This window comes from Pongo abelii, chromosome 18 (assembly GCF_028885655.2).
Source record: "Pongo abelii isolate AG06213 chromosome 18, NHGRI_mPonAbe1-v2.0_pri, whole genome shotgun sequence".
Taxonomy (NCBI): domain Eukaryota; kingdom Metazoa; phylum Chordata; class Mammalia; order Primates; family Hominidae; genus Pongo; species Pongo abelii.
The window spans coordinates 33,733,525-33,761,317 of record NC_072003.2 but is presented as its reverse complement, the minus strand read 5'-3'; the positions used below and the strand labels follow the sequence as shown (position 1 = coordinate 33,761,317).

The 27,793-nt window shown below is 45.1% G+C and overlaps 1 protein-coding gene across 10 annotated transcripts; it reads right to left on the bottom strand.

The window, feature by feature from the left end:
- Positions 1-7,673: 7,673 nt before the first annotated feature.
- On the bottom strand, positions 7,674-23,728 carry AHSP (alpha hemoglobin stabilizing protein). 10 transcript variants are annotated; one of them, XM_054533806.2, is made up of 4 exons: positions 23,480-23,728; positions 20,875-21,004; positions 8,277-8,355; positions 7,674-8,019 (listed from the first exon to the last, which is right to left on the bottom strand). In XM_054533806.2, exons 2-4 carry the CDS (start codon positions 20,955-20,957, stop codon positions 7,786-7,788), a joined length of 396 nt encoding a protein of 131 aa, XP_054389781.1. In that variant the 5' UTR covers positions 20,958-21,004; positions 23,480-23,728; the 3' UTR covers positions 7,674-7,785. The 10 variants fall into 10 exon arrangements, with proteins under 10 accessions (XP_054389781.1, XP_054389782.1, XP_054389786.1 ...); XM_054533807.2 differs by having other exon boundaries at positions 23,551-23,728; XM_054533811.1 differs by lacking the exon at positions 20,875-21,004 and adding an exon at positions 8,529-8,710 and having other exon boundaries at positions 8,277-8,351; positions 23,551-23,727.
- Between the last annotated feature and the right edge of the window lie 4,065 nt (positions 23,729-27,793).

The window sequence follows — 27,793 nt, the reverse complement described above, 5'->3', positions numbered from 1 at the left end:
CCACCACGCCCAGCTAATTCTTGTATTTTTAGTAGAGACAGGGTTTCACCATGTTGATCAGGCTGGTCTCAAATTCCTGACCTCAAATGATCCACACACCTCCGCTTCCCAAAGTGCTGGGATTACAGGTGTGAGTTACCATGCCCGGCGAGGCTCAGATTTTAATAACAGAATTTCCATGGCTGGATGATGTCACACAGGACTTACTTTTAAACTTTGTTGGAAAAAAATTAATATGAGTCCTATAAGTAAAACAGAGCCCTAAAGGAGCAGGTCCACACTCCTGTTGTTTTGGCTCTGGAGTATGACGGTTGCTACCAATGATAGCTACACAGACATTTGAAGGTTTTGCCTTCTTTTAGGTAAACTCAAGGAAGATGATCTGTAAATGATCAATGTCACACTTCTGCTTCTTTAGTGGAACTTAGGCAGATAGCAGTGGGAGCTCCAGGAGAGAATTCCGCGTGGTTATTTATACTCCTCTTGTCTAAATCACCCCACTACCTTCTGGAGGCACCACAACAGCCTCTCTACTGGTTCCCTGATGCTATCTGCATCTACAATCTGTTTCCTTACTGTAGCCAGATCAGGTTTTTTTAACATGATATTTCGTTGTTTAGAACTGTTCCGCAGTTTTTGTTGATGAATAAATTCCAACATACCCTGGCTTTAGAATAGCTTAACAGTTAGGAGTGGGGAGTGGGGGGCTCAGAAATCAGGGCATCTGAGCAGATCCCATGTTCACTGAGCTGTGTGAGAAGTCACGTTACTTCTCGTTGTTTGCCTCTTCAGTTTGTCTAACTAAAAAAAAAAAAAAAAAGAAAAAGAAAAAGAAAAAAAAAAACAGGAAAATCACAAATTTCCCAATCCATTTCTTTCTTTTTTTCTTTTCTTTTTTTGTTTTGTTTTGTTTTGAGATGCCCAAGCTGAAGTGCAGTGACGCTTGGTCACCCAGGCTGGAGTGTAGTGGTGCAATCTCAGCTCACTGCTCCAACCTCCGCCTCAGGGGTTCCAGCGATTCTCCTGCCTCAGTCTCCTGAGTAGCTGGGATTTAAAACACCCACCAATACACCTAGCTAATTTTTGTATTTTTAGTAGACATGGAGTTTCACTATGTTCGCCAGGCTGGTCTTGAACTCCTGACCTCAGGTGATCCCCCGCCTCGTTCTCTCAAAGTGCTGGGATAACAGGCAGAGCAACCACGCCTGGCTATTGATACATTTCTTAATACAAGCTCCTCATTCTGCTATTTTGATATATTAAACATCCAGCAATAAATTTCTAGGTTCGTAAATCTACAAAAATAAAATTAAACCTATTGCTGAAGACAAATTTTGTATTGCAGTTTTATAAGCTTTCATTCCCTCTCCACTTGCAGGTAAATGCTATTTAGTGGCACGAAGACATTTCGCTTCTGTAAAAGGTATTAGAAACAATATAGCAGTAATAGAATTTATAACTACAAAACTGTGCACTCTTAAGATTGAAAATGCAAGCACATCTGTCCCAAAACATTTGTAATGAATAATGTGTCAACAAAAAATATAGTCATTATAGTCAACTCAATTTATACATTAAAGTCTTTTTTTGTTTGTTTTTGGGGGTTTTTTTGAGATGGAGTTTCGCTCTTGTTTCCCAGCCTGGAGTGCAATGACACAGTCTCAGCTCACTGCAACCTCCACCTCCTGGGTTCAAGCGATTCTCCTGCCTCAGCCTCCCAAGTAGCTGGGATTACAGGTGCCTGCCACCAAGCCTGGCTAATTTTTTGTATTTTTTTTTTTAATAGAGACAGGGTTTCACCATGTTAGCCAGGCTGGTCTTGAACTCCTGACCTCAGATGACCCACCTGCCTCAGCCTCCCAAAGTGCTGGGATTACAGGCGTGAGCCACTGTGCCCAGCCTAATTTATACACTAAAGTCTTTTATATTTTAATTTTGGCCACTAACTCCATTATGTGACACTCCTGTTTGGTTTGTTTTGTTTATGGTATCAGCAAAAACTCTTAAGTTGTAAGAGGGAAGAAAGTGTAAAAAAAAAACAAAATATTCATGAAAAGTGTAATTAATTCTCATGAGTGCACAAACTCTGGAGGTTACGATAGAAGTTTTATATGGAAAATCCAATCAATACAGTAATTTTCAAGGTTGAGAGAGGGGATGCTCACGGACAGATGGGCCTCTGACATCTGTAGAATCTTTAATTTGGTTCATCTACCTTCAGAAAACCTTTCACAAAAACATGACATTTGCTATAGAAAGATCAAGTAGTTTATTCCCTCACACATACAAAAATAGGAAACTGAGGCTTACAGAAGCTAGATTACTTACCTTGAAAAAATATATATATACATATATACATGTTTTTTTTTGAGCTGGAGTCTCGCTCCGTTTCCCAGGCTGGAGTGCAGTGGCAGGATCACGGCTCACTGCAACCTCTGCCTCCCAGGTTCAAGCAATTCTCCTGCCTCAGCCTCCAGAGTAGCTGGGACTACAGGTGTGTGCCACCACACCCAGCTGATTTTTTTTGTATTTTTACTAGAGACGGGGTTTCACTATGTTGGCCAGGATGGTCTCGATCTCCTGAACTGGTGATCCACCCGCCTCGGCCTCCCAAAGTACCGAGATTACAGGTGTGAGCCACGGCGCCTAGCCAATTTTTGTATTTTTTGTAGAGATGGGGTTTCCCTGTGTTGCCCAGGCTGGTCTCTTAGAACTCCTGGACTCTTTAGCCCAGCATGGTGGTACGCACCTGCAGTCCCAGCTACTTGGGAGGCTGAGGCAGGAGAATCACTTGAGCCTGGGAGGCGGAGGCTGCAGTGAGCTGAGATTGCACCACTGCACTCCAGCCTGGGCAACAGAGCAAGACTCCATCTAAAAAAAAAAAAAAAAACTCCTGGGTTCAAGTGATCCTCCCACCTCAGCCTCCCACATCGCTGGGACCACACGCACACACCACCACACCTGGCTAACTTTTGTATTTTTTGTAGAGACAGGGTTTCTCTATGTTGCCCAGGCTGGTCTCTTAGGACTCTTGGACTCAAGTGATCCTCCCACCTCGGCCTCCCAGTGTACTGGAATTACAGGCATGAGCTACTGCATTATTAATATATAAATGCATCAAACAAATGTATCGGGGATTCCAGTGGATTCTAAGTGGACTTGGACATGTTGGGATGTGCCCAGAACACTAGTGGGCACGGGCCGCTCATCTGCATTTGCAGGAGAACTGAAAAATATCCAGAGGGCAAAACCCTTTAGGAGCTACAAGAAGCAGGCCCTAGAGGAGAGTAAGGCAAGTGAGGCATGCAGGGCACAACATTTAAGGAGGCCCCACTCTCAGGAGCTGACCCTGCACTTTCACAAGCCTGGGAGAGAGGGCTTTGTTAAATTTCCCACTGATTCCTCTTTTGTCTCACCAAGTCACAGCCCTGGTAAGAAGCCAGAAGTGGCGGGGCTTGGTGGCTTATGCCTGTAATCCCAACACTTTGGGAGGCTGAGGCAGGCGGATCATCTGAGGTCAGGAGTTTGAGACCAGCCTGGCCAACATGGTGAAACTCTTGTCTCTACTAAAAATACCAAAATTAGTCGGGCGTGGTGGTGGGTGCCTGTAATCCCAGCTACTTGGGATGCTGAGGCAGGAGAATCGCTTGAACCTGGGAGGCGGAGGCTGCAGTGAGCCGAGATCGCACCACTGCATTCCAGCGTAGATGACAGAGCAAGACTCCATCTCAAAAAAAAAGAAGCCAGATGTGTCCAGCTTGTTCCAGTGGTCAGAACTGGAGCACAGAGTTTTATCATAAGAACATGTTGCAGCTACTAATAGGAGTAAAAAGAAAGAATTTACTACAATGATGTAGCAGACATTTGTAATGCAATGTGAGTATTTTGTTGTACAGATGGGGGTGGGGTGTCTTGCTATGTTGCCCAGGCTGGTCTCAAATGCCTGACCTCAAGTGATCCTCTCAACTCAGCCTCCCAAAGTGCTGGGACTACAGGTGTGAGCAAATTGCTGAGTCTTGATGAGGGTAAGGGTCATGTTCCAGGGTCAAAGTCCAGCTGAGAGTCATCGTGAGGATCAGAGTGGGGGTCAGTGTCAGAGTGAGGATAAGGAGTGTGAGGCAAACATTCAAAGCCTGGGTCAGGGCGAGGGTCAGAGTCAGTTTCAGGGTCAGAGTTCATCACAGAGTGAGAAAGACTTAGTGCCAGCGTCAGGCTGAGTGTGTAGTTCAGGCTCAGCATAAGTTTCAGATTCACAGCAGGTTCAAGGACATGGTGAAGGTATGGATAAGGGTCCTTATAAAGTCAGGGTGAGGTCAGGATCAAGGAGACCATAAGGGTCAAGTCAGGGTCAGCGGAAAGTAAGCAGCAGAGTCAGGGTCAGGTAAGGGTCAGATTTATGGTCATGATGAGGGTTATGGTGACATTAAGATTCCAGGCCAGGGGAGGGTCAAGTTGAGTGCCACTGTAGGGTTAGCTTCAATGTTCGGTTGGGATTAAGGGTGAGGCTAAAACTGAAGGCAAAAGTGAGGGTCCGGGTCAAGTACAGAATCATGGTCAGGGTGAGAACGAGATAGAGTGTGTAAATGACAGTCAGGATCAGGGTCGGGTGAGTGTCACAGTCAGATGCAAGGTGAGAGTGAGCACCAGGGTAAGGCTCGGGTGTGAAGGAGGGGGTGGTGTCAGAACGAGAGCAAGGTCAGAGTCAAGGTGAGAGTGTATGCTTCAGGGTTAAGAGTCATGGTTAAAGGCCAGGTGCAGTGGCTCACACCTGTAGTCCCAGTGCTTTGGGAGGCTAAGGTGGGAGGCTTGCTTGAGGCCAGGGGTTCAAGACCAGCCTGGACAACATGTGAGACCCCATCTCTACAAAAAATACAAAAAAAAAAAAAAATAGCCAGGCATAGTGGCATGCACCTGTGGTCCCAGCTACTCAGGAGGCTGAGGTAGGAGGATCGCTTGAGCTCTGGAGGTCAAAGCTGCTGTGAGCCATGCTGGCACCACTGCACTACAGCCTGGGCGACAGAGCAAGACCCTGCCTCTTTTTTTTAAAAAAAAAGTCATAATCATAATCACTGTCTAGGTCAAGTTGAGGATCAAGGGTCAGGGTCATAGTGAGGGTCAGAGTCAACATCATGCTTAGGGAAGGGTCAGTGAAGGTCAATTTCAGGGTAAGGGTCAGGGTAGGATTCAGGTTGAGGGTCAGAGACAGGGTGAAAGTTAGGATCAGGTAAAGTTAAGGGTCCAATTCAGCATCAGGATCAGTATAAGAATGAGAATGAAAGGCAATGTCAGTGTGAGAGTCAGGGTCATTGTGAGGGCAAGGTGTCCATTATGATCAGGGGCAAGATGAGGCTAGAAGTGAGGCTCAATTTCAGGGTCAGCTCTAGGTCAGGTTCAATATGAGGGTGAGGACAAGGGCAGGGTTATGGCTATAATGTTTTACCATTTATTTACAATCTTATTTCTAGTATTAATTCAGATACTGCTAAGCAAAGGAAGGTTATTCTTGCTAATTCTAATTTATTTTCCTTCAGGAACAGTAATGGATTTGGGGCACTCACTGCTTTAGTTATTTTATTTTTATTATTATGAACCATCAGGTTCATATCACCATCTCTGAAAAATCAAAATATCCCCAATTTTACTTCTTGTAGGTTTACAACCAGTCACTTTGTTGATAGCAATATGAGAGCAGAAAGTGCAGGTAACAGATTTTTCTATCTTAAAAATATTTTTTGCAGCTTCTCAATTGCACAAGCTTATGGAATGGTGGGAATGGAGTTTCAATGTTGAACTTCCCAGTAAGAATCTTTTCTACCTTATACCTATAATTGGTCATTTTCCTTTGAGCACCTGAGAGGTGCTTAGCTCAGCAGCTCCCATAGCTGGATAGTTATAAAGGTATGGAAAGTTCCTCTTCATGAATTGAGCCAAAGCGGCTTCTGACATTCTTTTCAGCTAAGCTGAAAGACAAACACAGTGGTCCCTCCGTATCTGTGGGCTCCGCATCTGTGGATTCAACCAACCAAGGATGGAAAATATTTGGGGAGAAAAATGGATGGTTGCCTCTGTACTGAACATGTACAGGCTTTTTTTCTTGTCGTTACTCCCTAAATAATACAGTGTAACAACTATTTGCATAGCATTGACGTTGCAGTCGGTATTGTAAGTAATCTAGCCATGATGTGAAGTCCACGAGAGGATGTGCGTGGGTTACACGCAAACATTTCGCCATTCTGCATAAGGCACCGGAGCGTTGTGCTGTGCGCTCTCCTAGCGTCCCCCAGTCACTGTCCTCCACCCACACACACACCAGGCCAGGTCTCTCTTGCAAAGGTGAGGCTGCCGACTACTGTCCCGCCTGAGCAGGCCCTGGTCCCCATTCACAGACTGAGATTTCCTGAGAGGTGCCGTGGAGAAGGCCCCAGACTCTGCCTGGACCACCGACCCAACCCAGAGGTGCTCGCCGCCTGCTTCCCTGGGAGGCGCCACTCTCCCAAGCTGGGTCTAGGGCCGACCACACCCCAGGGTTGGAAGCACCGCTGGGGACACTGAGCAGGTTCCCCTTCCACCCTGATCCAGGCTGCAGAGACCCACAAAATAACAGTCGGTTCGCAGGTCCCAGAGGAAAGCCTGCTGGAGGTTGGAACGAGGAGCAATCCCTCTGGGCCCCAAACTTTCCCCGCGTTAGAGAGAACACCGAGAAGGTCCTAAGCGGCGCCCTCCAGCTCCCCGCGCGCACCCTGAGCCGCGTCTGATTGGTGTGCGGCGCCTCCTAGTCGCGCCCCCGCCCCGCCCACCCCGGCCCCCAGGGTACCCCCGCCCCCCGCCCCGCCCCGGCCCCCGCCCCCGCTCCGCACCCCGGGAACCCCCTCCCCCTGCGCGCCCCCTCCCCGCGCACCCCCCCGACGGCCCTCCCCTCTGCGCGTGGAGGCTTTTCCTGGAGACTGCGCCGCGGGTCTAACACCCCATTTTTAAAAAGCTCTTGAGTCTGGCCCTGCCCTGGTTCCGCCCAGAGCCCTAAAATAAAGAGGCTTCGAGTCTGGAGGTCTGGGAGAAAGGGAGCTAGACCGGGAATTGATCTGAGAAGCTTGGGGTGGAGGGAAGGCGGGCTCCTCTGCTTCCCATTCCTGGCATCTGCGCCCAGGGATGTTGGAGCCAAAGGGAAGGGGCTTCCCCGCCTGAAATATAAGGGGCGCGCTGAAGGGTTCCCAGGATCCCTTCCAACTCTAAATTCCTCCGGTGCTTGGGGCTCCGGGGAGGTATTTTGCGGTAGTCAGAGTCCGAAGATCCTAGAATGTTGTTTGAGCTGGGGCTAAGGACAGGGGATTGAAAAGTCGAGGCGGTGGATCTGGCGCAGGATGAACAAGACTGGGAGACTTCCAACAGTTTCCTCCTCGACAAGCATGTCACAGGACAATGTCTGGAGGACTTCTATCCCCCTTTCTTGTTTCTGCCATCCCCTCCCCCGCGCCTCCGCACTCTCTCTAGTCCCGCCTTCCTGGCCCTCGTTCAGCCTGTTTTAGTTTAGAATCGCTGCCCAGTGGACACTCAAGGCTGCTAACCTCTGCTGTAAGGAATTAAGCTTCCAAGAGCATATCTAAGAAGGAGGGCGGAAGGAAAGGGAGCGACTGCCTCCACATGTCAGGACAGACCATGAAAGAGAAGCCAGGAAGTCCAACAAAACCAGTACTGGTCTTTATTGAGGTGTCAGGGTAGAGTGGCAGGAGCACAGCCTGAGGACATGAAGGTCAGAGTTTCTCAGAGAGGAGGGTCTGGGTCCCTGAGCTAGGAGGAGGGCAGTGGGTGACTCGGGAGCTCATGAGACTTCAGGAAGTCCCTGTACTTGGCCAGGAAAGGGTTGGCCAGAGTGTTCAGCTCTTGTCGAAGCTCCTGCAGAGCCTTGTCTCGCTCTTGGGGCTCCCCTGTCACCTGCTGCCTGTAATAGTTGATGTAGAAGTTCATCCAGTCCTCCACCACAGTCACCATGTCTTCTTCAGAGATGAGAGGATCATTGAAGACCTGGGGGGTTGCGGAGAGGCAGTTGGCAAGGGAGAATGTGGTCAGCAATGGGATTCGGGAATACCAGAATAGTGCCACAGCACCAACTCTCACATCCTCTTTCCTCTGCATTGTATCCCGTGTCTCTCATTGTTTCCATCAACTCCACCATTACTTCATCAGCTCCAATTATCCTCTGTTTTCTGCCCTCATCCTCCACTTCCCCGGCACCCCCCAGTCTCCAGGCCAGTCCTTTGAAACGGAAAGCCTGGACTCACCTGCTGATTCAGCAGAACACTGAACTCCTTCAGTCCTGCGGAAATGAGATCCTTATTGGCCTTAAGAAGAGCCATCTGCCTGGGGAGAGAAAAGGGTAGAATTTACATATCCGTTTCCCTCCTCACTGGGTATTTCCCCCAGCCCGCTCCCTTCCCTTAAAAATCCCTCCTGCCCTGCAGGGCCACCACCTTTCCAAAACCTTTCACATCCTGCCCTGCTCTGAGGTCACGATTTTCCCAGGTTGGGCTCACCTTCAGGTCTAACAGGCTGTGTATGTCTCACCCACACTCTTGAGGGTGCGTGAATCTCTCTGTGCCAAGCTATAGACGTAGGCAAGGAGTCGAGTGTCAGCCTAAGATAGAAACGCCCTGCATCTAGGTCCTGAAGGAGGGTGATAGGTCATTCTGGGGAGGAGAAGAAGGGAGAGGCTTCCCTGAAGGTAGAAAGATAACAAGGCCAAAAAAAAAAAAAAAAAAAAAAAACCGATAAATGAGGAAACCCAGGAAATGCAAGAATGCAAGAGCCAAACCAGGGACATGTCCTTGCCTTTTGCCCCATATCTCAGTATCCAGGCTCGAAATGCTATGGAAATTGACGTTTACTGAGCCCTATTACACGACAGAGTCTTTTGTGTAATCACAATGATGTGATCGCAATGATTCTCCCAATTCGGAGATGATATATTAATAGCAGCTTGCATTACATTTATTCATTTGTGCCAAGCACTGTTTCAAACATGTATAAAATATTTATCCTATAAAATTTCTTTTTAGACACATTTTGCAGATAAGCCACCTGTAAGCATGTCGACGGAACTCCACCACGCTGCACTCCACAAGAATGGAGATAAATAGCCAGGTGTGGTGTCGAGCACCTGTAGTCTCAGCTACTTGGGAGGCAGAGGCACAAGAATCGCTTGAACCCAGGAGGCAGAGGTTGCAGTGAGCCAAGATCACACCACAGCACTCCAGCCTGGGTGACAGGGCGAGACTCCGTCTCAAAAAAAAAAAAAAAGAATGGGGATGCATTTGTCTTGTTCACTACCCTGTCAACAGGTACCCAATAAAGCAGAAATACTCTTTTTCTTCTTTTTAAATATTTTTCCTGGTATTTTCCATTTTCAGTAGATGTTTCTCAAATTTCAAAATCACTATATACTAATTGAAATAATTAAAACAATACAAAAACGTACACTGTAAAACTGAATCATTTTTGCCCCCTCCAAAGTAACCAGCATTAAACATTGTATATTTCCTGTCACTTTTTTATTCCATTCAAAACCCAACATTCACAGGTGCCTATACACTCATAAAGCTTTGTTGATTTGCCTTTTCGGTTGTAGCATTTTTTTAATTAATATACAGCAAAACTGACTTCCTTTTGGTGTACAGTATATTAAATTTGTTTTGTTTGTTTTTGAGAAGGAGTCTCCCTCTGTGGCCCAGGCTGGAGTGCAGTGATGCAATCTCAGCTCACTGCAAACTTTGCCTCCCAGGTTGAGGAGATTCTCCTGCCTCAGCCTCCCAAGTAGCTGGGATTACAGGCATACACCACCACGCCTAGCTAATTTTTGTATTTTAGTAGAGATGGGGTTTCACCATGTTGGCCAGGCTAGTCTCGAACTCCTGATCTCAAGTGATCCACCCACCTCGGCCTCCCAAAGTGCTGGGATTACAGGTGTGAGCCACCGCATCTGGCCTAGTTTATTAATTTTATAATAGATTTGTGTAACTACAAACGCAGTTAAGATACAGAATGTTTCCATCACCCAAAAACCACTCCTTCACGTTACCCTTTTGTAGCCACCCCTACCCTCACCCATAACTTCTGGCAACCACTTATCTGTTCATCACTACAGTTAAGCCTTTTTCAGGATGTCATATAAATGGAATCAGACAGTATGTAACCTTTGAGACTGGCTTTTTTTGGTCAGCATGATGTTCTTGAGCTCCATCCAAGTTGTTGCAAGTGTCAGTGCACACATTGCATTGTATGGATGCACTGTAGTTTGTTCATTCAGCCATGGAAGGACATCTAGATTGTTTGCACTTTGGGGCAAGTGTGAATAGAGTTGCTATAAACATTTGTATACAGGTTTCCATGTGAACGTGTTTTCATTTATATAGGGTGGAAAGTACGTGTTACCAGCCAGGTGCGGTGGCTCACGTCTGTGATCCCAGCACTTTGGGAGGTCAAGGCAGGCGGATCACTTGAGGTCAGGAGTTCAAGACCATCCTGGCCAACATGGCGAAACCCCATCTCTACAAAAATACAAAAATTAGCCAGACATGGTGGCATGTACCTGTAATCCCAGCTACTTGGGAGGCTGAGGCAAGAGAATCGCTTGAACCCAGGAGGCAGAGGCTGCAGTGAGCCAAGATCACGCCACTGCACTCCAGCCTGGGTGACAGAGTGAGACCTTGTCTCTAAATAAATAAATAAATAAATAAATAAATTTATTATCTTACAGACTTAGAGATCAGAAATCTAAAATGAGACTCACTAGGCTAAAATTAAGTTGTCCTCTAGGCTGTGTTCCCCTTGGAATCTCTGAAAAAGAGTTCTTTTTCTTTCCTCTTCTAGTCTATAGAAGAACCCACATTCTTTCACTCCTGATCCCTTTCCAGCTTGAAAGCCAGCAATGACTACCAGGTCCAGTCTTTCTCACATAACACCAGACCGACTCTCTCCTGCATCCTTTCACTTCGAAATAATTTTTCTTAAATATTTCTTTAAAAATAATTCATTACCAGATGGGAAAGATCAAGATCCCAATGCCCTTCCAAAGCTCATTAAGGAAAAGTTTTATGAAGGCCTCTGGTACATGCCAGGAAACTCAAAAGACATGGCGCTGCCTCAGATGGCTTAGAAGACCATGCTGCCAAGAACACATCTAGCATTGAAGCCACGCACAGTGGCTCATGCTTGTGAGAGGCAGAGATGGGAGGATCGTCTGAGCCCAGGGGTTCAAGACCAGCCTGGGCAATATAGTGAGACCCCATCTCTTAAAAAACAAAAAAAAGGAAAAAAAATCTAATTTTGTTCATTCCTCAAAATTTCCTGGCACAGTTGGAACTAATCTAAGTACCTGGACTATAATGAATTGCAGAGTAAAATTAGTGAGATGTAGTGAAGAATTGAAGTCTCTTCCCTCAACCCAGTGTCTTGAGAATAGCAGGGGAAACTGATTCCCTTTCAGCATGCTAGATAAGTCAATAAAGGAAGGGTTGAACGTGAGATTACAAAAACACATTTGCTAAAGAATTGTAGAAAACCAGGATCACAAACTCATTCCGCAACAGAAAAATAAAGCACTGTTGATTTACAGTGGAATTCACTACTGGTGATGTCTCTTAAATTAAGAAACCTAATAGGAACTCCCTCATCGAGGAAGGCTCTGCTTCAGTTGAACAAGAAATTAGCCAGAGGGAGGAAAAGAGAACTGTTTGGACTTCCAGGAAGGCCTCTCCTTCTACCGAGAGGACTGCAATGAAGACCTCAACCATCAGGGAAAAAAGAGCCTTCTCCAGAAATCTGATTGGAATTGATGACACAAATCCCACTCTCAGTCAACGCAAAACCCTGACTTGCTCATGGCAGTACCAGGTTAGAGTCAGGGCAAAAAGGTTGTAGATTTCGTGTTATATAGTTTGGCCCATGGTTTCCCCTGTGAACATTTTGGGAGGGAGGTGAGAGCTGAACTCGTTAGGTGGAACCTTGGTCTTATTTCCTGGAGATGTGACATTTTGGGGGCCTGTTCCTGCTGTGACTGGAAGAGCAATCAGGACCTGCAGCCTCCAGAGGGTCCCAGGGCTGGGGAGGAGACATGGGCCTTGCGCATCTGAAGGTCAGCGTCTTGGCAGCGTGGCTACTCGCAAGAGGGAGGAGCTCGCTCTGGATCCATTCGATAGAGACTTGTCCCTTCCCCCTCTTCTGCCCCGCCCCTGGGCCACTTTCCTGTCCCCTGACTCCTACTTGACTTAGTTTTCACTAATTGGAGCTTAGCTCAGAAAATGGAGGGGGCTGAAGTTATGGGTTATGGGAGGGGGAATTTAAGTTTGGGAAGACAGAGGCTCCCTTGATTGGCACTACCAGCCACATCTGCAGCCACATGAGGGTCCCAATGCTGGGGCAGGGGGCAGTGAGACTGGCCAGCAACCTGAGTCCCCTGGGGACTCACAGACACCTGCCCCACACATTCCAAGGGTGCTGAGGGAGACCCAGCCGAGATCAGCTGTGCTCCTGGGTAGGTGAGAGCAGGCCCTGCAGGGGGCCCAGCTCACCCAGGAAGGATGCCCAGAGTGGCTGAGTGTGCATCTCCCTCTTCTGCCTCTCCTTTTCCGCTGCAAGCAAGACTGGGGGTCAGGAGTTACAGCTGCCAGAGTCCAGAACGGGCCCCTCCTCCCCAGCAATGTGGGTGGGGTCAGGGGCTCAGGTCAAATTCAGGGAAAATCTTCAAGCCACATGGTGTAGAGCCAAAGCTAAAGAGGCCACCCTAATAATAGACAGCAGCAGCCCCTTACAGACATGCTCAGACTCATAGGGTCTCAGAATGCAATTCTCCACAGTAGAAAGGACATCTGCCCTGACAGAAGACTGCCCTCCTAGATAAACGGGGGTCATCTGGCCCATTATTTAAAGGTAGACCTGTATGTTCAGATTATGTTAGTGGAATAAAATTCATGACATGAACATTTTCTTTGGAAGGAAACATCCTTTAAATGGCTCCTGGAGCATGAAACATCCTCTGGCACTTCCTTGAGGCCATGTACGTCATGACTGCTAAAATTATGGTGAGAACCAAGTCTTATTTTCCTACAGGTAAATAGAACAAATGGAGACAAAGGCCTGGGCAGCCCCACTGCATGTTTCAGGAGGAAAAGTAATGTCAGCTAGGGATTAGACTTTCAGATATTCTTTCCTTTAATTGTCTTCAAATTCTTTCATCCAATCCTTCTAAAGAATCTTTGTGTATACTCCCACACAAGTTTTGTAGACATTTATTTTTGCCTCACACATTTAAATTATAGCAAAGGCTTTTAATCGTGACAGGATCCAAACACATTTAAACAAACCACACATCACTCTTGAATGTGTCCAACACAATGTTAATGGGGTGGTGATTTGGCCCTGACCACTATATATTTTTTTAAAAACCAAACAAGTTTTTCCTTAGCAGCTGGGAGTTTTACAACATGACTTTTACTTCTTGAACTTGTATTTCTATTCCACTATCCCCACTTAAATTTATCCTAAGATAACTCACATGCTTTTGTGCTTGCGAGTATTTTGTTCACTCCCATTCTACTTACTTGCAACTTCTCTCATGTGCTGTGTCTTTCTATCTGTTGGTCTCTCTGTCTCACTCTCTCTCTGTATAGATACATGGATAGATAGCTCTGACATATATATTCAAGAGGAAATGTATATATATATATAACATATTAGACACATATTTAGTAAAATGCAGTTTACCAAAGTGAATGTTTCAAATTTTAATAAATGTTTGTGAAACAGAAATTCCAATTGTATTGGAAATAAATCCTCTAATCAGATGGAGGGCATAGAATTGAGGGAATTGTTGAAAGGTCCCTATTCTGATGGTCTGGGACAACGCCCCTTGTAAATTTCAGGCAGGTGAGATTGGCAATTGGGAGAAGGAAGGAAGCGTGAGAAGGGCCCAGGGGCAGGGACTCCCCTGGACACAGTTTCCGGGTCTAGTTGATTTTGAGAATGAGTGAGTATGGACTTCAAAGATCTGGAATTTGATTCTCTAAAACTTCCCAGGACCGCATACCCATTGGAAGGGTTCTTCCAGCTCATCTCGGGACCATGGTGCTCTGACTACAGGGGTCTCTGAAATACCTGGATTAGTAGGAGACAGCTGAATTCTCACGACTGCTTCTGCTTTGGGGAACTCCACCCCACACTGCAGAGCAGAGAAGAGTGAAAAAGTTAGATAACGTGGAGTGTCAATTCAGACATGGTTTGGCCTCAGAGATGCCATTCTGCAACAGTCAGGAGTCCCCGCCACACTGAAAACCCCTAATCCTGATCAAGGAACCAAGCTTCAAGGGATGTGGGGAGCTGGAGACAGGTGAGATGCAGGGGGGTTGTTACGAAAGGCATAATTGGGCATGCGCCGCTGACGTCTCTTGGTGTAGACTTGGTTGAGAGTAGACAGCAGTGGTGTAACTGACAGCAGAGCAGACAGATCATCCGGGGTGAGCAACCACTGCTGGCTGAGCTTGGGTTGGCTCTTTCTGGGCTCTGGTGAGGGGGGTCTCAGTGGGAAACCCCATAAGGGTGGACCCTGGAGGCAGCATCCAGGCTGGAGGATTTGGGGGCATCTTGGAGACAAACTGAGCTGGGGTTCCCACAGGAACCAGTTAAGGTGCGGGCTGGGCTGGCAGCTGGATCTGTGAATTGTACAAGGGACCCTGTTTGGTCACTGAAAAGAAAGGCCTCACCCCCTTTGCTTTCAAAGTGATTCCCCACCCCTCTTATTTGTAGTATTCAGGGGCATGCTTATGAGGTTGAAGAGTTTGTAAATGTGCTTTGCAAATCATTTGAAACTGACCTTCTTATAGCGACTGTACTTAACATCTAGTATGGAAAATAGGACCTATGAGACACCTTCTTTCCATCCAGAGGAGCAGATTTGAAGGTCCCCTATTTCTCTTACACAGCAGCAACTGCGTGTTTGAAAGGTCAGCCCCGTGCGTGACCTATGTAGCTTAGAAAGACTGTAGCATCCTGAGGACAGGACAGCAGCCCCGAAGCTCGCTCTGGGAGTAACTCTGGCTCTGACACTTCATTGGAACTTCCCCTATATTTCGTGAACTTGACATAGTTGTTTTGCCAACCAGAATTTTGAAACTAATGTTTATATACTTTAAAAGGTTTTTTGTTTGTTTGCTTGTTTGTTTTGAGACGTAGTCTCACTCTGTCACCCAGGCTGGAGTGCAGTGGCGCAATCTTGGCTCACGGCAACCTCCACCTCCCAGGTTCAAGCGATTCTCCGGCCTCGGCCTCCTGAGTATCTGGGATTACAGGCACCTGCCACCACGCCTGGCTATTTTTTGTATTTTTAGTAGAGACAGGGTTTCACCATGTTGGCCAGGCTGGTCTCCAACTCCTGACCTCAAGAAATTCACCCACCTTGGCCTCCCAAAGTGCTGGGATTACATGCATAAGCCACTGCACTAGGCCTTAAAAACATTTCTTTAACCAACCAAAACTTTTTAAATTGACTTGATAAAAATTCTGTAGTGGAAAAAGATGTATATTAGTATTTAGAAGACCGCTCTGTGCACCTGAACCCTCCTCATTGGACGTGGCTGGCTACTCTGAACACTGTGAGAATGAAGGACAGAAGCCATATACTTGGCTTTTGGCTCTTTGTGGAAATATAAAAAGTAGGAGGGAAATACCTCCTGCTTGTGTTTTAAGAACTTTTCCCCTTCTCTCATGTTTGATAGGGGTAATAACCCTGTTCCCGTATAACAGGCCCGGTTACTAACAGCACCCTCATCAGCCTCTCACACAAGTCCCTCTTTAGCCCTCAAACCCCATTCTGGCCTCACCTCATCCTCCCAAAAACATCACCTACCATGTTCCTCACACCTAAGGTATTCCAAGCTCTTGTTCACCTTGGTAATGTTAAAAAAATAAATAAATAAATAAGTAAAAAATAAAAAAATACTTTAGGGAAATTAAGTTGAACAGGATTTAACTGAACAAAGAATGACTTGCAAACCAGGCAGCTCCCTTAACCAGAATGGTTCAGAAAAACTCCATGCTGCTGTGTGGTCAGAGAGGGTTTATGGACAGAATCAAGAAAGTGACATACAGAAAATGGTACAGAAGTGGGATACAGAAACAGTTGCATTGGTTACAACTGGCATTTATCTTATTTGAACATGGTTTGAACAATTGGCCAAAGCTCAGTGATGGGTACAAGTTTATACATACATAGTCTGTTCATACACTGTTCCAGCATCCCCGAGCAGTTGGTCTCTCCCTGGACTGTTCACAGACTGTTATCACCTGTGGGCTTGGATAGGAGGGGTTCCCAGATAGTCTCACACCAGGCAAGTCACCAACTGAAGGAATTACTAAAACAGTATGTGACTGTGTTTAAGGTACCCAGAGAAAGTGGGTCAGATGCAGGAGATAAAGTGTTACTGAAGGCAGCCACATCTCAGCTCACCAGAAAACAGGCTGTGGGCTCTTAGAACAGGTTACAGTGTGTATCGTGCCCGTAAAAATGTTATCCATCAGACAATAGCCATAGCTTCTCTATTCAAAGGCTGAATACCCTCCCTGCACTTGTGGAAACACCATCTCTGTGGCAACAAAACACATGAGGAGACAAAGGCTCAGCTACATATTTATGGGCTATGGTCTCCAGTGAGACACCCCAAATCCACATTTCTACTTTTGTCACTGCTGTCTTATTGTAATTAAAATTGTAAAATATTTTCACATATTTTATTCTATTTTAAAATTTATATTCCACTCATTTCTATTTCTATTCATGAATCAACAGTACACTATTTTAATTCCCATGTTTTTTTTTTTTTTTTTTTTTCCTATGGAGTCTTGCTTTGTCACCCAGGCTGGATTGCAGTGGCCTGATCTCGACTCACTGCAACCTCTGCCTCCCGGGTACAAGCAATTCTCCTGCCTCAGCCTCCTGAGTAGCTGGGATTACAGGTGCCCACCAAGACCTGGCTAATTTTTGTATTTTTGTTAGAGACAGGGTTTCACAATGTTGGTCAGGGTGGTCTCAAACAGTTGACCTCAGGTGATCTGCCTGCCTTAGCCTCCCAAAGTGCTGGCATTACAGGTGTGAGCCACCGTGCCAGATCCCCATGTTTTAATAATACATGACAAGGGAAGTCACTCTTTTTTTTTTTCATTTCAAATTGTTCATGGATTTTTTTTTGTTTACTTTACATAGCAATACATTTTGTAAATCTTCAGAACTCAAGTACATGGTATTATATTTTGGTCAAACTCAACATATAAATTTATTCAAAGATTATTGACTTCTCAATATTGTTGAATTTTCCTACCCAAACATTTGGTGTCATTATTTTTCATTTGTAAAGTCTATTCTCATGTTCTTCAGAAATCTTTTTACACCAATTTCTTACTAAATTTATTAAACATAATTTTCTGTAGAATTCTGCCAATTTTTTTGCATTGATGAACATAGTCACATGACATTCTCATTCATTCTATTAATGTGATTAATTTCATCAATGAATTTCTTAATATTGAACCATACTTACCTTTATAACATAAAGGGCGATTGATTGTGCATTAATATATTGATGCAATAGTTTCTAATATTTAATATTTTACTCTTAAATGTATATGTCACCAGGCACTGTGGTTCATGCCTGTAATCCCAGCACTTTGGGAGGCTGAGGGGGGCAGATCACCTGAGGTCAAGAGTTCAAGACCAACCTGACCAACATGGAGAAACCCTGTCTCTACTAAAAATATAAAATTAGCTGGGCATGATGGCACATGCCTCTAATCCCAGCTACTCGGGAAGCTGAGGCAGGAGAATCACTTAAACCTGGGAGGCAGAGGTTGTGGTGAGCCGTGATCGCGCCATTGTACTCCAGCCTGGGCAACAAGAGCAAAACTCTGTCTCAAAAAAAAAAAAAGAAGAAAAAAGTATATGTCTTATTGCCTATAGTATTCTATATGGCTAAATCTAGGCAAGGTTCTGGTATCACCTTTATATGGCTAAATCTAGGCAAGGTTCTGGTATCACCTTTATATACCCTTCCTAAAAACTATTTTAGGAAAGATTTACCTCTCTATAACTCTTGAGTAGTTTAACTAGCATTAGTTTATTGATTACTTTATCGGTAGAATTTCCCTCTCAACTACATAAACTTGGTGCTTGTGTGTGTGGGAGGGGAAGTTCCTTGTTAAATGTCTTTGTTTCTTCTATTAATATTGCTCAGTTTAGAGTTGAACTCTATTGTTACATTTTGATAAAACATATATTCAAAACACACACACACACATACATATGCAATCTACGTGTGCATATCAACTTGCATTGAATTACACAGATGTCTCTATTTTGTTTGTCAATATTGAACCTCACGTTCTTCCTGGCACTGTAATCTGTTGACAAATCCTTCTCAAGTTACCATTTATCTATTTATAATTCAATGATTGTTCATTTAAAGAATTTGGGGAGTAACAGAAAATTGGAGTTTCAACAAAAACACATCCCAGGAGGCACAGAATCCAGCACCCACTGTGCTTCACTGTCATCCCCTTCTGTCTCAGACTCTGCATTTTCTGTTCTCTCCAGGAGAGCCCCCATCTGCCTCAAAGGATCATGGAAAAGCAGAGCCTCTCCAGGCACTGCCATCTCTCTGGAGGTGCTGCAGGGAAGTTGTCATTGTCTTTGGTAATTGTAACTGGGACAAAGTTTTTCAAAAATTATTGGGGGAAATTCAGCCCCAATATTTCACATAGGTTCTTTTCTATTTTCCCTAAATGTCGGCCAGTCTGAGAAATAAAGGGAAAGAGTACAAAAGAGAGAAACTTTAAAGCTGGGTGTCCGGGGGAGACATCACAAGTCAGCAGGTTCTGTGATGCCCCTCAAGCCACAAAACCAGCAAGTTTTTATTAGCAATTTTCAAAAGGGGAGGGAGTGTACAAATAGGGTGTGGGTCACAGAGCTCACATGCTTCACAAGGTAATAGAATATCACAAGGCAAATGGAGGCAGGGCGAGATTACAGGACCACAAGACTGGGGCGAAATTAAAATTGCTAATGAAGTTTTGGGCACGCATTGTCATTGATAACATCTTTTAGGAAACAGGGTTTGAAAGCAGACAACCGGTCTGACCAAAATTTATTAGGCAGGAATTTCCTCATCCTAATAAGCCTGGGAGTACTACCAGAGACCGGGGCTTATTTCATCCCTCCACTACGACCGTAAAAGATAGCCGTCCCCAAAGTGGTCATTTCAGAGGCCTCCCCTCAGGGACACATTCTCTTTCTCAGGGATGTTCCTTGCTGAGAAAAAGAATTCAGCGATATTTCTCCCATTTGCTTTTGAAAGAAGAGAAATGTGGCTCTGTTCCACCTGGCTCACCAGCAGTCAGAGTTTAAGGTTATTTCTCTTGTTCCCAGAACATTGCTGTTATCCTGTTCTTTTTTCAAGGTGCCCAGATTTCATATTGTTCAAACACACATGCTCTACAAACAATTTGTACGGTTAACACAATCATCACAAGGTCCTGAGGCGACATACATCCTCCTCAGCTTACAAAGATGATGGGATTGAGAGATTAAAGTAAAGACAGGCATAGGAAATCACAAGGGTATTGATTGGGGAAGTGATAAGTGTCCATGAAATCTTCACAATTTATGTTCAGAGACTGCAGTAAAGACAGGTGTAAGAAATTATAAAAGTATTAATTTGGGGAACTAATAAATGTCCATGAAATCTTCACAATTTATGTTCTTCTGCTGTGGCTTCAGATGATCCCTCCATTCGGGGTCCCTGACTTCCCGCAACAAAAAATATTTTCAATTCCCCAAGTGTGTACTGTCATTGCTGCCCCAGGTGAAAGTATAATTGTAGTTCTGTGGGGAGGTGAGGTCACGGGATCCTGAGCCCATATCTCTGACCTGGCCACCTCCCTCCATACACTTGCTGGCCGTCCTAACAGTCACTGAGTTTCACAGCCAGGCAACAGGGAGGCACCTGGTGGGTGTGTTACATTTTGGTCTATGAGGGATCACCTGCAAGGGGAGGAAGTGTATCAGGAGGTGGGGTAAATGCTCTAGTCTGGAAAGGGGACTTCAATGGGCCAGAAACTGACCAGTGCCAAGGCCATGTGGGGAAAGGAAATAATTGCTGGGTCATGGGCTAAGTTGTAGAAAAGGAGCTAAATTCTAAGAACATGAGCCAGTCCCAAACTGCGGCTCATTTATGTCATTGTTGGTTTTTGATGCAAGAGGCCAAAAATCTGTTTTTTTTTGTTTTGTTTTATTTGAGACAGGGTGTGGCCCTGTCACCTAGGGTACAGAGGGACAATCTCAGCTTGCTGCAACCTCCACCTACCAGGTTCAAAGGTTTCTTGTGTCTCACCCTCCTGAGCAGCCGGGATTACATGCATGCACCAACATGCCTAGCTAATATTTTTTGTATTTTTCATGGGGAAATACAAAATGATTTCACCATTTTGCCCTGGTTGGTCTCGAACTCCTGACCTCAAGAGAGCCGCCCACCTCAGCCTCCCAAAGTGCAGGGATTATAGGCCTGAGCTACCGTGCCTGGCCCCAAAAATCTGTTTTTGTTGATCTTTCTTGTCTAAGATCTCCTTACCCATAAAATGGGAATAATGGGTTTTTTTTTAAAGTTTTGTAGTTTAATTTGGAAATTAATTCACTAGTTGTTCTATCAATTCCACAAGAGTCAGAAACATTTTCAGGATGAGTGGAAGCATTTCTACAATTCCTTCATGCCTGTGATAATGTATAAGATGTAGCTGATTAAATTATCTTACTTTTTCAAAAGTATTAAATATAAGGCTTTAACCTACCCTGGACATACAAAGTACCTAATGGAGACTGTGATGGGTGGTGACAGGAAACATCTGGTCTCTGAGAATGATGAAAAGCCCATATTCTTTCTTGAAGTCAGGGGATGAGCGGTCAAGGTATCTTGATGACCTTAGGTTTTCATATTAGAACAAAAATCATGGACTTCAGTAGTTTTCTTAAGTAAATTATTTGATAATATTTACTCTGCCTTGAAAAATGTCCTAAAGCCATTCTTCGGCTCAATACTCATCTTAGTAACACTTAATTCAGTGAATAATTTTCTGTACCTCGAGTTTTCCTTTTACATAATAGACTTGTGTTTTAATATATCTAACAATTCTGACATTGAAATAATTTTTTTTTTTTTTTTTTGAGATAGAGTCTTGTTCTGTCACCCAGGCTGGAGTGCAGTGGCATGATCTCGGCTCACTGCAGCCTCTGCCTCCCGGGTCACGTGATTCTCCTGCCTCAGCCTCCCAAGTAGCTGGGCCCACAGGTATGCGTACCACCACGTCCAGCTAATTTCTGTATTTTTAGTAGAGACGGAGTTTCACCATGTTGGCCAGGCTGGTCTCGAACTCCTGACCTCAGGTGATCCACCTGCCTCGATCACCCGAAGTGCAGGGATTACAGACATGAGCCACCATACCCAGCCTCCTCATCTCTATTTTTTAAAAAATAAAAATTTATTCTTTCCACAAATAGGTATTTGGACCCTACCTTGTGCCAGGCACTGATACAAAGCCCTGGAAATAGATTAGTGCTCCTGGATGTTATGATCGTTAGGGGAAGCGACAGGATGAGTGGCAGGGGTGAGGTTCAAGAGATCAGGCAGGGCCGGGTCTGCAGAACTTTGTTTGCTCTGACAAAAAGTTCGGGTTTTATTTTCAAGTATGAAGAAAAGCCATTGAAGGGTTTGGAGGAGAATGTTGCAATCTCCTTCCATAAAAGTAATGATAAGCCACTGTGAGGTGTTTTTGTTGTTGTTGTTTTTGAGACAGAGTCTCATTCTGTCACCCAGGCTGGAGGGCAGCAGGACAATTTCGGCTCACTGCAACCTCTGCCCCCCAGGTTCAAGCGATTCTCCTGCCTCAGCCTTCCAAGTAGCTGGGATTACAGGCTAGCACCACCATGCCTGGCTAATTTTTGTATTTTCAGTAGAGATGGGGTTTCACCATGTTGGCCAGGCTGGCTCAAACTCCTGACCTCAATTGATCCACTCACCTCAACCTCCCAAAGTGCTGGGATTACAGGCATGAGCCACTGTACCCAGTTCACTGAGAGGTTGTAAACCAGAGAGTTGGAAGCTGTGTGGAGAGTGACTACAGGAGGCAGGATTGGAAGAGGGGAAATCAACTAGGGGAAAGTCAAGGGGCTGAAAGCTTGGAGTATTCTGCCCCGTGCTTGATATACCGGTGATCTTTGAACAACACGGGTTTGAACTGGGCAGGTCCACTTATAATGTAGATTTCTTTCAACCAAATACAGATCAAAAATATAGTAATGGCTGGAAGTGGTAGCATGCACCTGTAATTCTAGCTACTCAGGCAGTGAGATGGTAGGATCACTTGAGCCCAGGAGGTCAAGGCTGCAGTGAGCCATGGTCACACCCCTGCACCCAGCCTGGGTGACAGAGTGAAACTATCTCCAAAAAGAGGAAAGGAAGAAGGGAGAAAGGGAGGAAGGGAGGACAGGAGGAAGGAAGGAAGGGAAAAAGAAGGGAAGGAGGAAAGGAAGGGAGGGAGGGAGGGAGGAAAGGAAAAGAAGGGAGGGAGGGAGGGGAGAACAGAGCAAGAAGAAAAGAAAGGATACCAACATTTTTTCTTATTCAGTTAAATAATAAAAGGAAAAGGAAAGAAAGAAAATACAGCAGGCCGGGTGCAGTGGCTCATGCCTATAATCCCAGCACTTTGGGAGGCCAAGGCGAGCGGATCATGTGGGGTCAGGAGTTCGCGACCAGCCTGGCTAACATGATGAAACTCCGTCTCTACTAAAAATACAAAAATTAGCCGGGCATGGTGGCACGTGCCCATAATCCCGGCTACTTGGGAGGCTGAGGTAGGAGAATCGCTTGAACACAGGAGGCAGAGGTTGCAGTGAGCTGAGATTGTGCCACTGCACTCCAGCCTGGGCAACAAGAGCGAAACTCCATCTAAAAAAAAAAAAAAAAAAAAGCAAATAAGTAACAGAGGGTTGCAAAAGCCACATATATGCAGAGCCAACTGCAAGACGAGTGTGTGCAGGTTTTTGTATACTCCAGAGTCCTGGAACCAATTCCCCAACTATAACAAGAGACAGTTGCACTGTCAAATGACAGGATTTAGGCGCAGGCTCTCAAGAGACCTCATGAGAGAGAAATGTTACAGGCTGAAATAATGAGGGTCATGATCAACTCAGTATACCACTGGAGGCTGTATGAGTAAACAACAAACTGTTTCTCATAAATGCAGAATGTTGGCAAACTGACAAACTGCGTCTGCCAACCAGAAGGAATGCTGAGGGCAGTCATGCCCCAAGCACAGCGTTTCTTGCAATTAGGTACATCTGAAGCCTGTTAATAATAATATGAACCTGTTATCAGTTAAGCAGCTGACCCATCATTACCTCCTCCTCCCTGCTCTTGCTACCCAATAAATACGAAGGGCTGTGGAAGCTCAAGGGCTGCCTTTGCTCACTAGAAGCAGGGAGCTCTCTTCTTCTTCCCCTGGACCCTTCCTTTTTGCTTTAAGTTTTCATTTTCTTTGTTCATCCCTTCATTCAGTCTTGTAATGACGGTGTCAAAGAGTAACAGTTATAACTGTTGGCAGTAACAGTTATAATGACGGTCTCAAGTAGTAACAGTTATAATGATGGTCTCAAGTAGTAACAGTAGTAACTGTCATAATGAAGGTCTCAAGTAGTAACAGTAGTAACTGTCATAATCACGGTCTCAAGTAGTAACAATAGTAACTGTTGTAGTGATGGTCTCAAGTAGTAACAGTAACTGTCATAATGATGGTCTCAAGTAGTAACAGTAATAACTGTCATAGTGAAGGTCTCAAGTAGTAACAGTAGTAACTGTCATAGTGAAGGTCTCAAGTAGTAACAGTAGTAACTGTCATAGTGACAGTCTCAAGTAGTCAGTAGTAATTGTCGTAGTGAAGGTCTCAAATAGTAACAGTAGTAACTATTGTAATGAGGGTCTCAAGTAGTGATGGTGGCAGTCAGCCATAGAGAACGGGGAACTATCACTCATCTCTTTGTCAAGCCACCTATCTGCACATTCGGGTCACAGGGAAGTGTATGATGGGTCCTTGCCCTCAGGCACTTACAGTCCACTTGGGAAGACAGGACATCTGTACCTAACAAAAGCAAATACAAACTGGCTCCAGACAGCATAGGCTAAGAGTTAAGTAAATGCTACAACAAACAGGGGCTGTCATAGTCTCTGAGTAGGGAGAGGTCAAGGTGGACAATGGTGAGCAGTAGAGCTGCAGTGGGTTCATAAATAATGTGACCATATATTCCCACTTGCCCGAGACAGCTTCACTGCAGACCTGTTTTCCCGCAGACCTGTTTTCCCAACACAATTATTACCAGTGCTTCCTTTAATGACCCTCTCAAAAGTCCTGGTTTGCACAATAAATTATATAGTGACACTAGTCATGAGGGCCACCTGCCTCACTTGGAGCCAAGGGCCTCACATTTGAACACTTGACATTATCTCTGAATAAGAACCAACACTTAAACAGTATGTACTATGTGTTAAATACTTTAAGAGTTTTGCACATACGAAATGACCTTTTTTTTTTTTTAGACAGAGTCTTGCTCTGTCGCCCAGGCTGGAGTGCAGTGGCGCAATCTCGGCTCACTGCAACCCCCACCTCCCAGGTTCAAGCAATTCTCCTGCCTCAGCCTCCCGAGTAGCTGGGACTATAGGCACATATCACCACACCTGGCTCATTTTTGTATTTTTAGTAGAGACGGGGTTTCACCATGTTGGCCAGGATGGTCTTGATCTCTTGACCTCGTGATCTGCCCACCTCGGCCTCCCAAAGTGCTGGGATTACAGGCATGAGCCACTGCGCCCGGCCAAGACATGACTCTTAATTCTCGTTCCAACTCTGTGTGGTAGGTACTAGTATTATTTCCATTTTACCATTACCATTTCGTCTTTCAAAAGAAAAACTGAAAGACAGAGAGATATGTAACTTGCCCAAGATCTCACAGCTAAAATCCTGGACAGAACCTACATTCACAGTAAGGCCCTCTGATGGAATTCATAGACATTTGCCCCAGAGTCCTATCCACTCACAGAAGCTAACCTTTCAAATGTAACACAATGCTTGATCTTTCACTGTACCAGGAAACTCAAAATTATTTTGAAAGGATAATTTATTGACAGTGTTATGAACTAAATGGAAAATAAGAATTAAACATTAAATTTCTGCCAGGCACAGTTCATGCCTATAAGCCCAGCACTTTGGGAAGCTGAGGTGGGCAGATCACTTGAGCCCAGGAGTTTGAGACCAGCCTAGGCAGCATGGCAAAACCCTGTCTCTACAAAAATAAAATACAAAAATTAGCTAGCCATGGTGGCACACGCCTGTGGTCTCAGCTACTCAGGAGGCTGAGGCAGATCGCTTGAACCCTGGAAGTTGAGGCTGTAGTGAGACTGTAGTGTGATCGCACCACTGCACTCTCTGGGTGACAGAGAACCTGTCTTTTAAAAAAAATTAAATTTATTCAACTACTCTCCAAAGTGCCACTCCAATATATACCAATATATTCTTTAATCTCAAGAGCTTTGGGAGGCCGAGGTGGGAGGATCACTTGAGGCCAGGAGTTGGAGACCAGCCTGGGCAACATAGTGAGATCCCATCTCTACAGAAAATTTTAAAAGTTAGCCAGGCATGGTTGTGCATGCCTGTAGTCCCAGCTACTTGGGAGGCTGAGGCAAGAGGATCACTTGAGCCCAGGAGTTTGAGGCTGCAGTGAGCTATGATTGCACCACTGCACTCCAGCCTGGATGACAGAGCAAGAACCTGTCTCATTGATCAATTGATTGATTGATTGATTGATTGATTGAATAAAAAATAAATCTTAACCCTAAGGATGAAGAAGAGCTTGGCCTACAATGTCCTTCAGTTTGGCCCCTAACTCCCTAGCAGCCCTTTCCCCATGCCCCTCATGCTCTAGACTTCTGCTGCACTGGCCTTTGTTGGATGTTAGGTACCACGCTCCCGCCGCACTCAGGACATGCTGCTCCTTCTTTCCAGAAAATTATTTTCCCATCATAATCAAGTTAACTCTTACTCTAGATCTCAGCTAAATACACACTTCCTCAAAAAAAAAGTTTCCCAGCTGGCCTCAGCAGCTCATGCCTATAATCCCAGCATTTTGGAAGACCGAGGCGGGAGGCCTGGGCAACACAGGGAGACCCCATCTTAAATTTTTGTTAAAAAGTTTCCCTTGGCCGGGCACAGTGGCTCATGCCTGTAATCCCAGCACTTTGGGAGGCGAGGCGAGCAGATGAGTTGAGGCCAGGAGTTCAAGACCAGCCTGGCCAACATGGCGAAACCCCGTCTCTACTAAAAATACAAAAATTAGCTGGGTGTGGTGGTGAAGGCTTGTAACCGCAGCTACTCGGGAGGGTGAGGAACGTAAATCACTTGAACCCAGGAGGTGGAGGTTGCAGTGAGCCAAGACTGTGCCACTGCACTCCAGCCTGGGTGACAGAGGGAGACTCTATCTCAAAAAAAAAAGTTTCCCTTGATTCCACTGTTTAGCTCAATTCTCCTTCTAAAAGTCCTCATATTAAATAACATGTACCCCTCTACAGCAATTGAAATAGTTCCAACTTTGCATTTATTTGTATGATTTGATCAATATCCTTCCCTAATATACGTTCCAGAAGACCAAGACCCTTGTTTGTTTTTGCTCACTATCCCAATGAGCACATAATAGGTAGCAACAGATATTTGTAGAAGAAACTGGCAAACCATTGGTAAAAAAGAGATAACAAACACGGAGTTAATGACAACTACACGGTTCAAGCGATTTTCTTGCCTCCGCCTCCCGGGTAGCTGGGATTATGGCCACGCCACCCCCACGCCCAGCTAATTTTTGTATTTTTAGTAGAGATGGGGTTTCAGTTGGCCAGGCTGGTCTTGAACTCCTGACCTCAAGTGATCCACCTGCCTCGACCTCCCAAAGTGCTGGAATTACAGGCCTGAGCCACCATGCCCAGCCCGAAGATCACTTTTGAAGCCAGGTGTTTGAGAGCAGCCTGGGCAACACAGGGAGGCCCTGCCTTTATTTAAATAAATATGTTTTTAAAGTACTTAGTCTTCAAACCTTGTTTTATTTTTGTCCTCTATTCAAACCAGTACCTGAATTTAGACAACATTACAGAAATGTTGTGTTTAGGCCATTTGTATTTTGAAACCCGAAATTTAAAAAAAAAAAAAGAAAAGAAAAGAAGTGTTCAAGTTTATCTCAGTCTGAGACTGTGTTTGTGTGAGATAAGGAAGTGGGGTAGAAGGGCCTTCCAGGGTTAAGTCCACGAGGAAGGTGACGGTTTGGGAGAATCTGAAGTTTCAAGTAAGGAGTTGTCGGTTGGGATCAAACTGTGCGGATCCAAGAATGCCAGGCTAAGAAACCAGGATATTTTATTTTCTGATAAAAAGAGGATGGTTTTTTGGCAAATTTCTGCTTCGGAGTGAATATGCTGCACTAGATGGGAAGGAGAAGAGGAGAAATGGAAAGAAGAAAAGGTGAGTTCCAAGGACAGAAACACTCCCTCTTTGGACTCTCCCCAATTTCATGGACTCTCTCCCGCAAAAAACACACAAGAACTTCCTGCCTTGTTTCCTTGTTTTGTGACATCATTGCAATCTCTTGATTTTTTTCATCCCTCGGATTCCTTAGCGTCCTTCA

Excerpts from the sequence above, each read along its gene's own strand:
- AHSP (XM_054533806.2), bottom strand. The coding sequence starts at position 20,957 with ATGGGCTTTTCATCATTCTCAGAGACCAGATGTTTCCTGTCACCACCC. Across the intron at positions 8,356-20,874 it reads AGGTACTTTGTATGTCCAGG|GCAGATGGCTCTTCTTAAGG; the intron begins GTAGGTTAAAGC and ends TTCTCTCCCCAG. Across the intron at positions 8,020-8,276 it reads GTGTTCTGCTGAATCAGCAG|GTCTTCAATGATCCTCTCAT; the intron begins GTGAGTCCAGGC and ends GCAACCCCCCAG.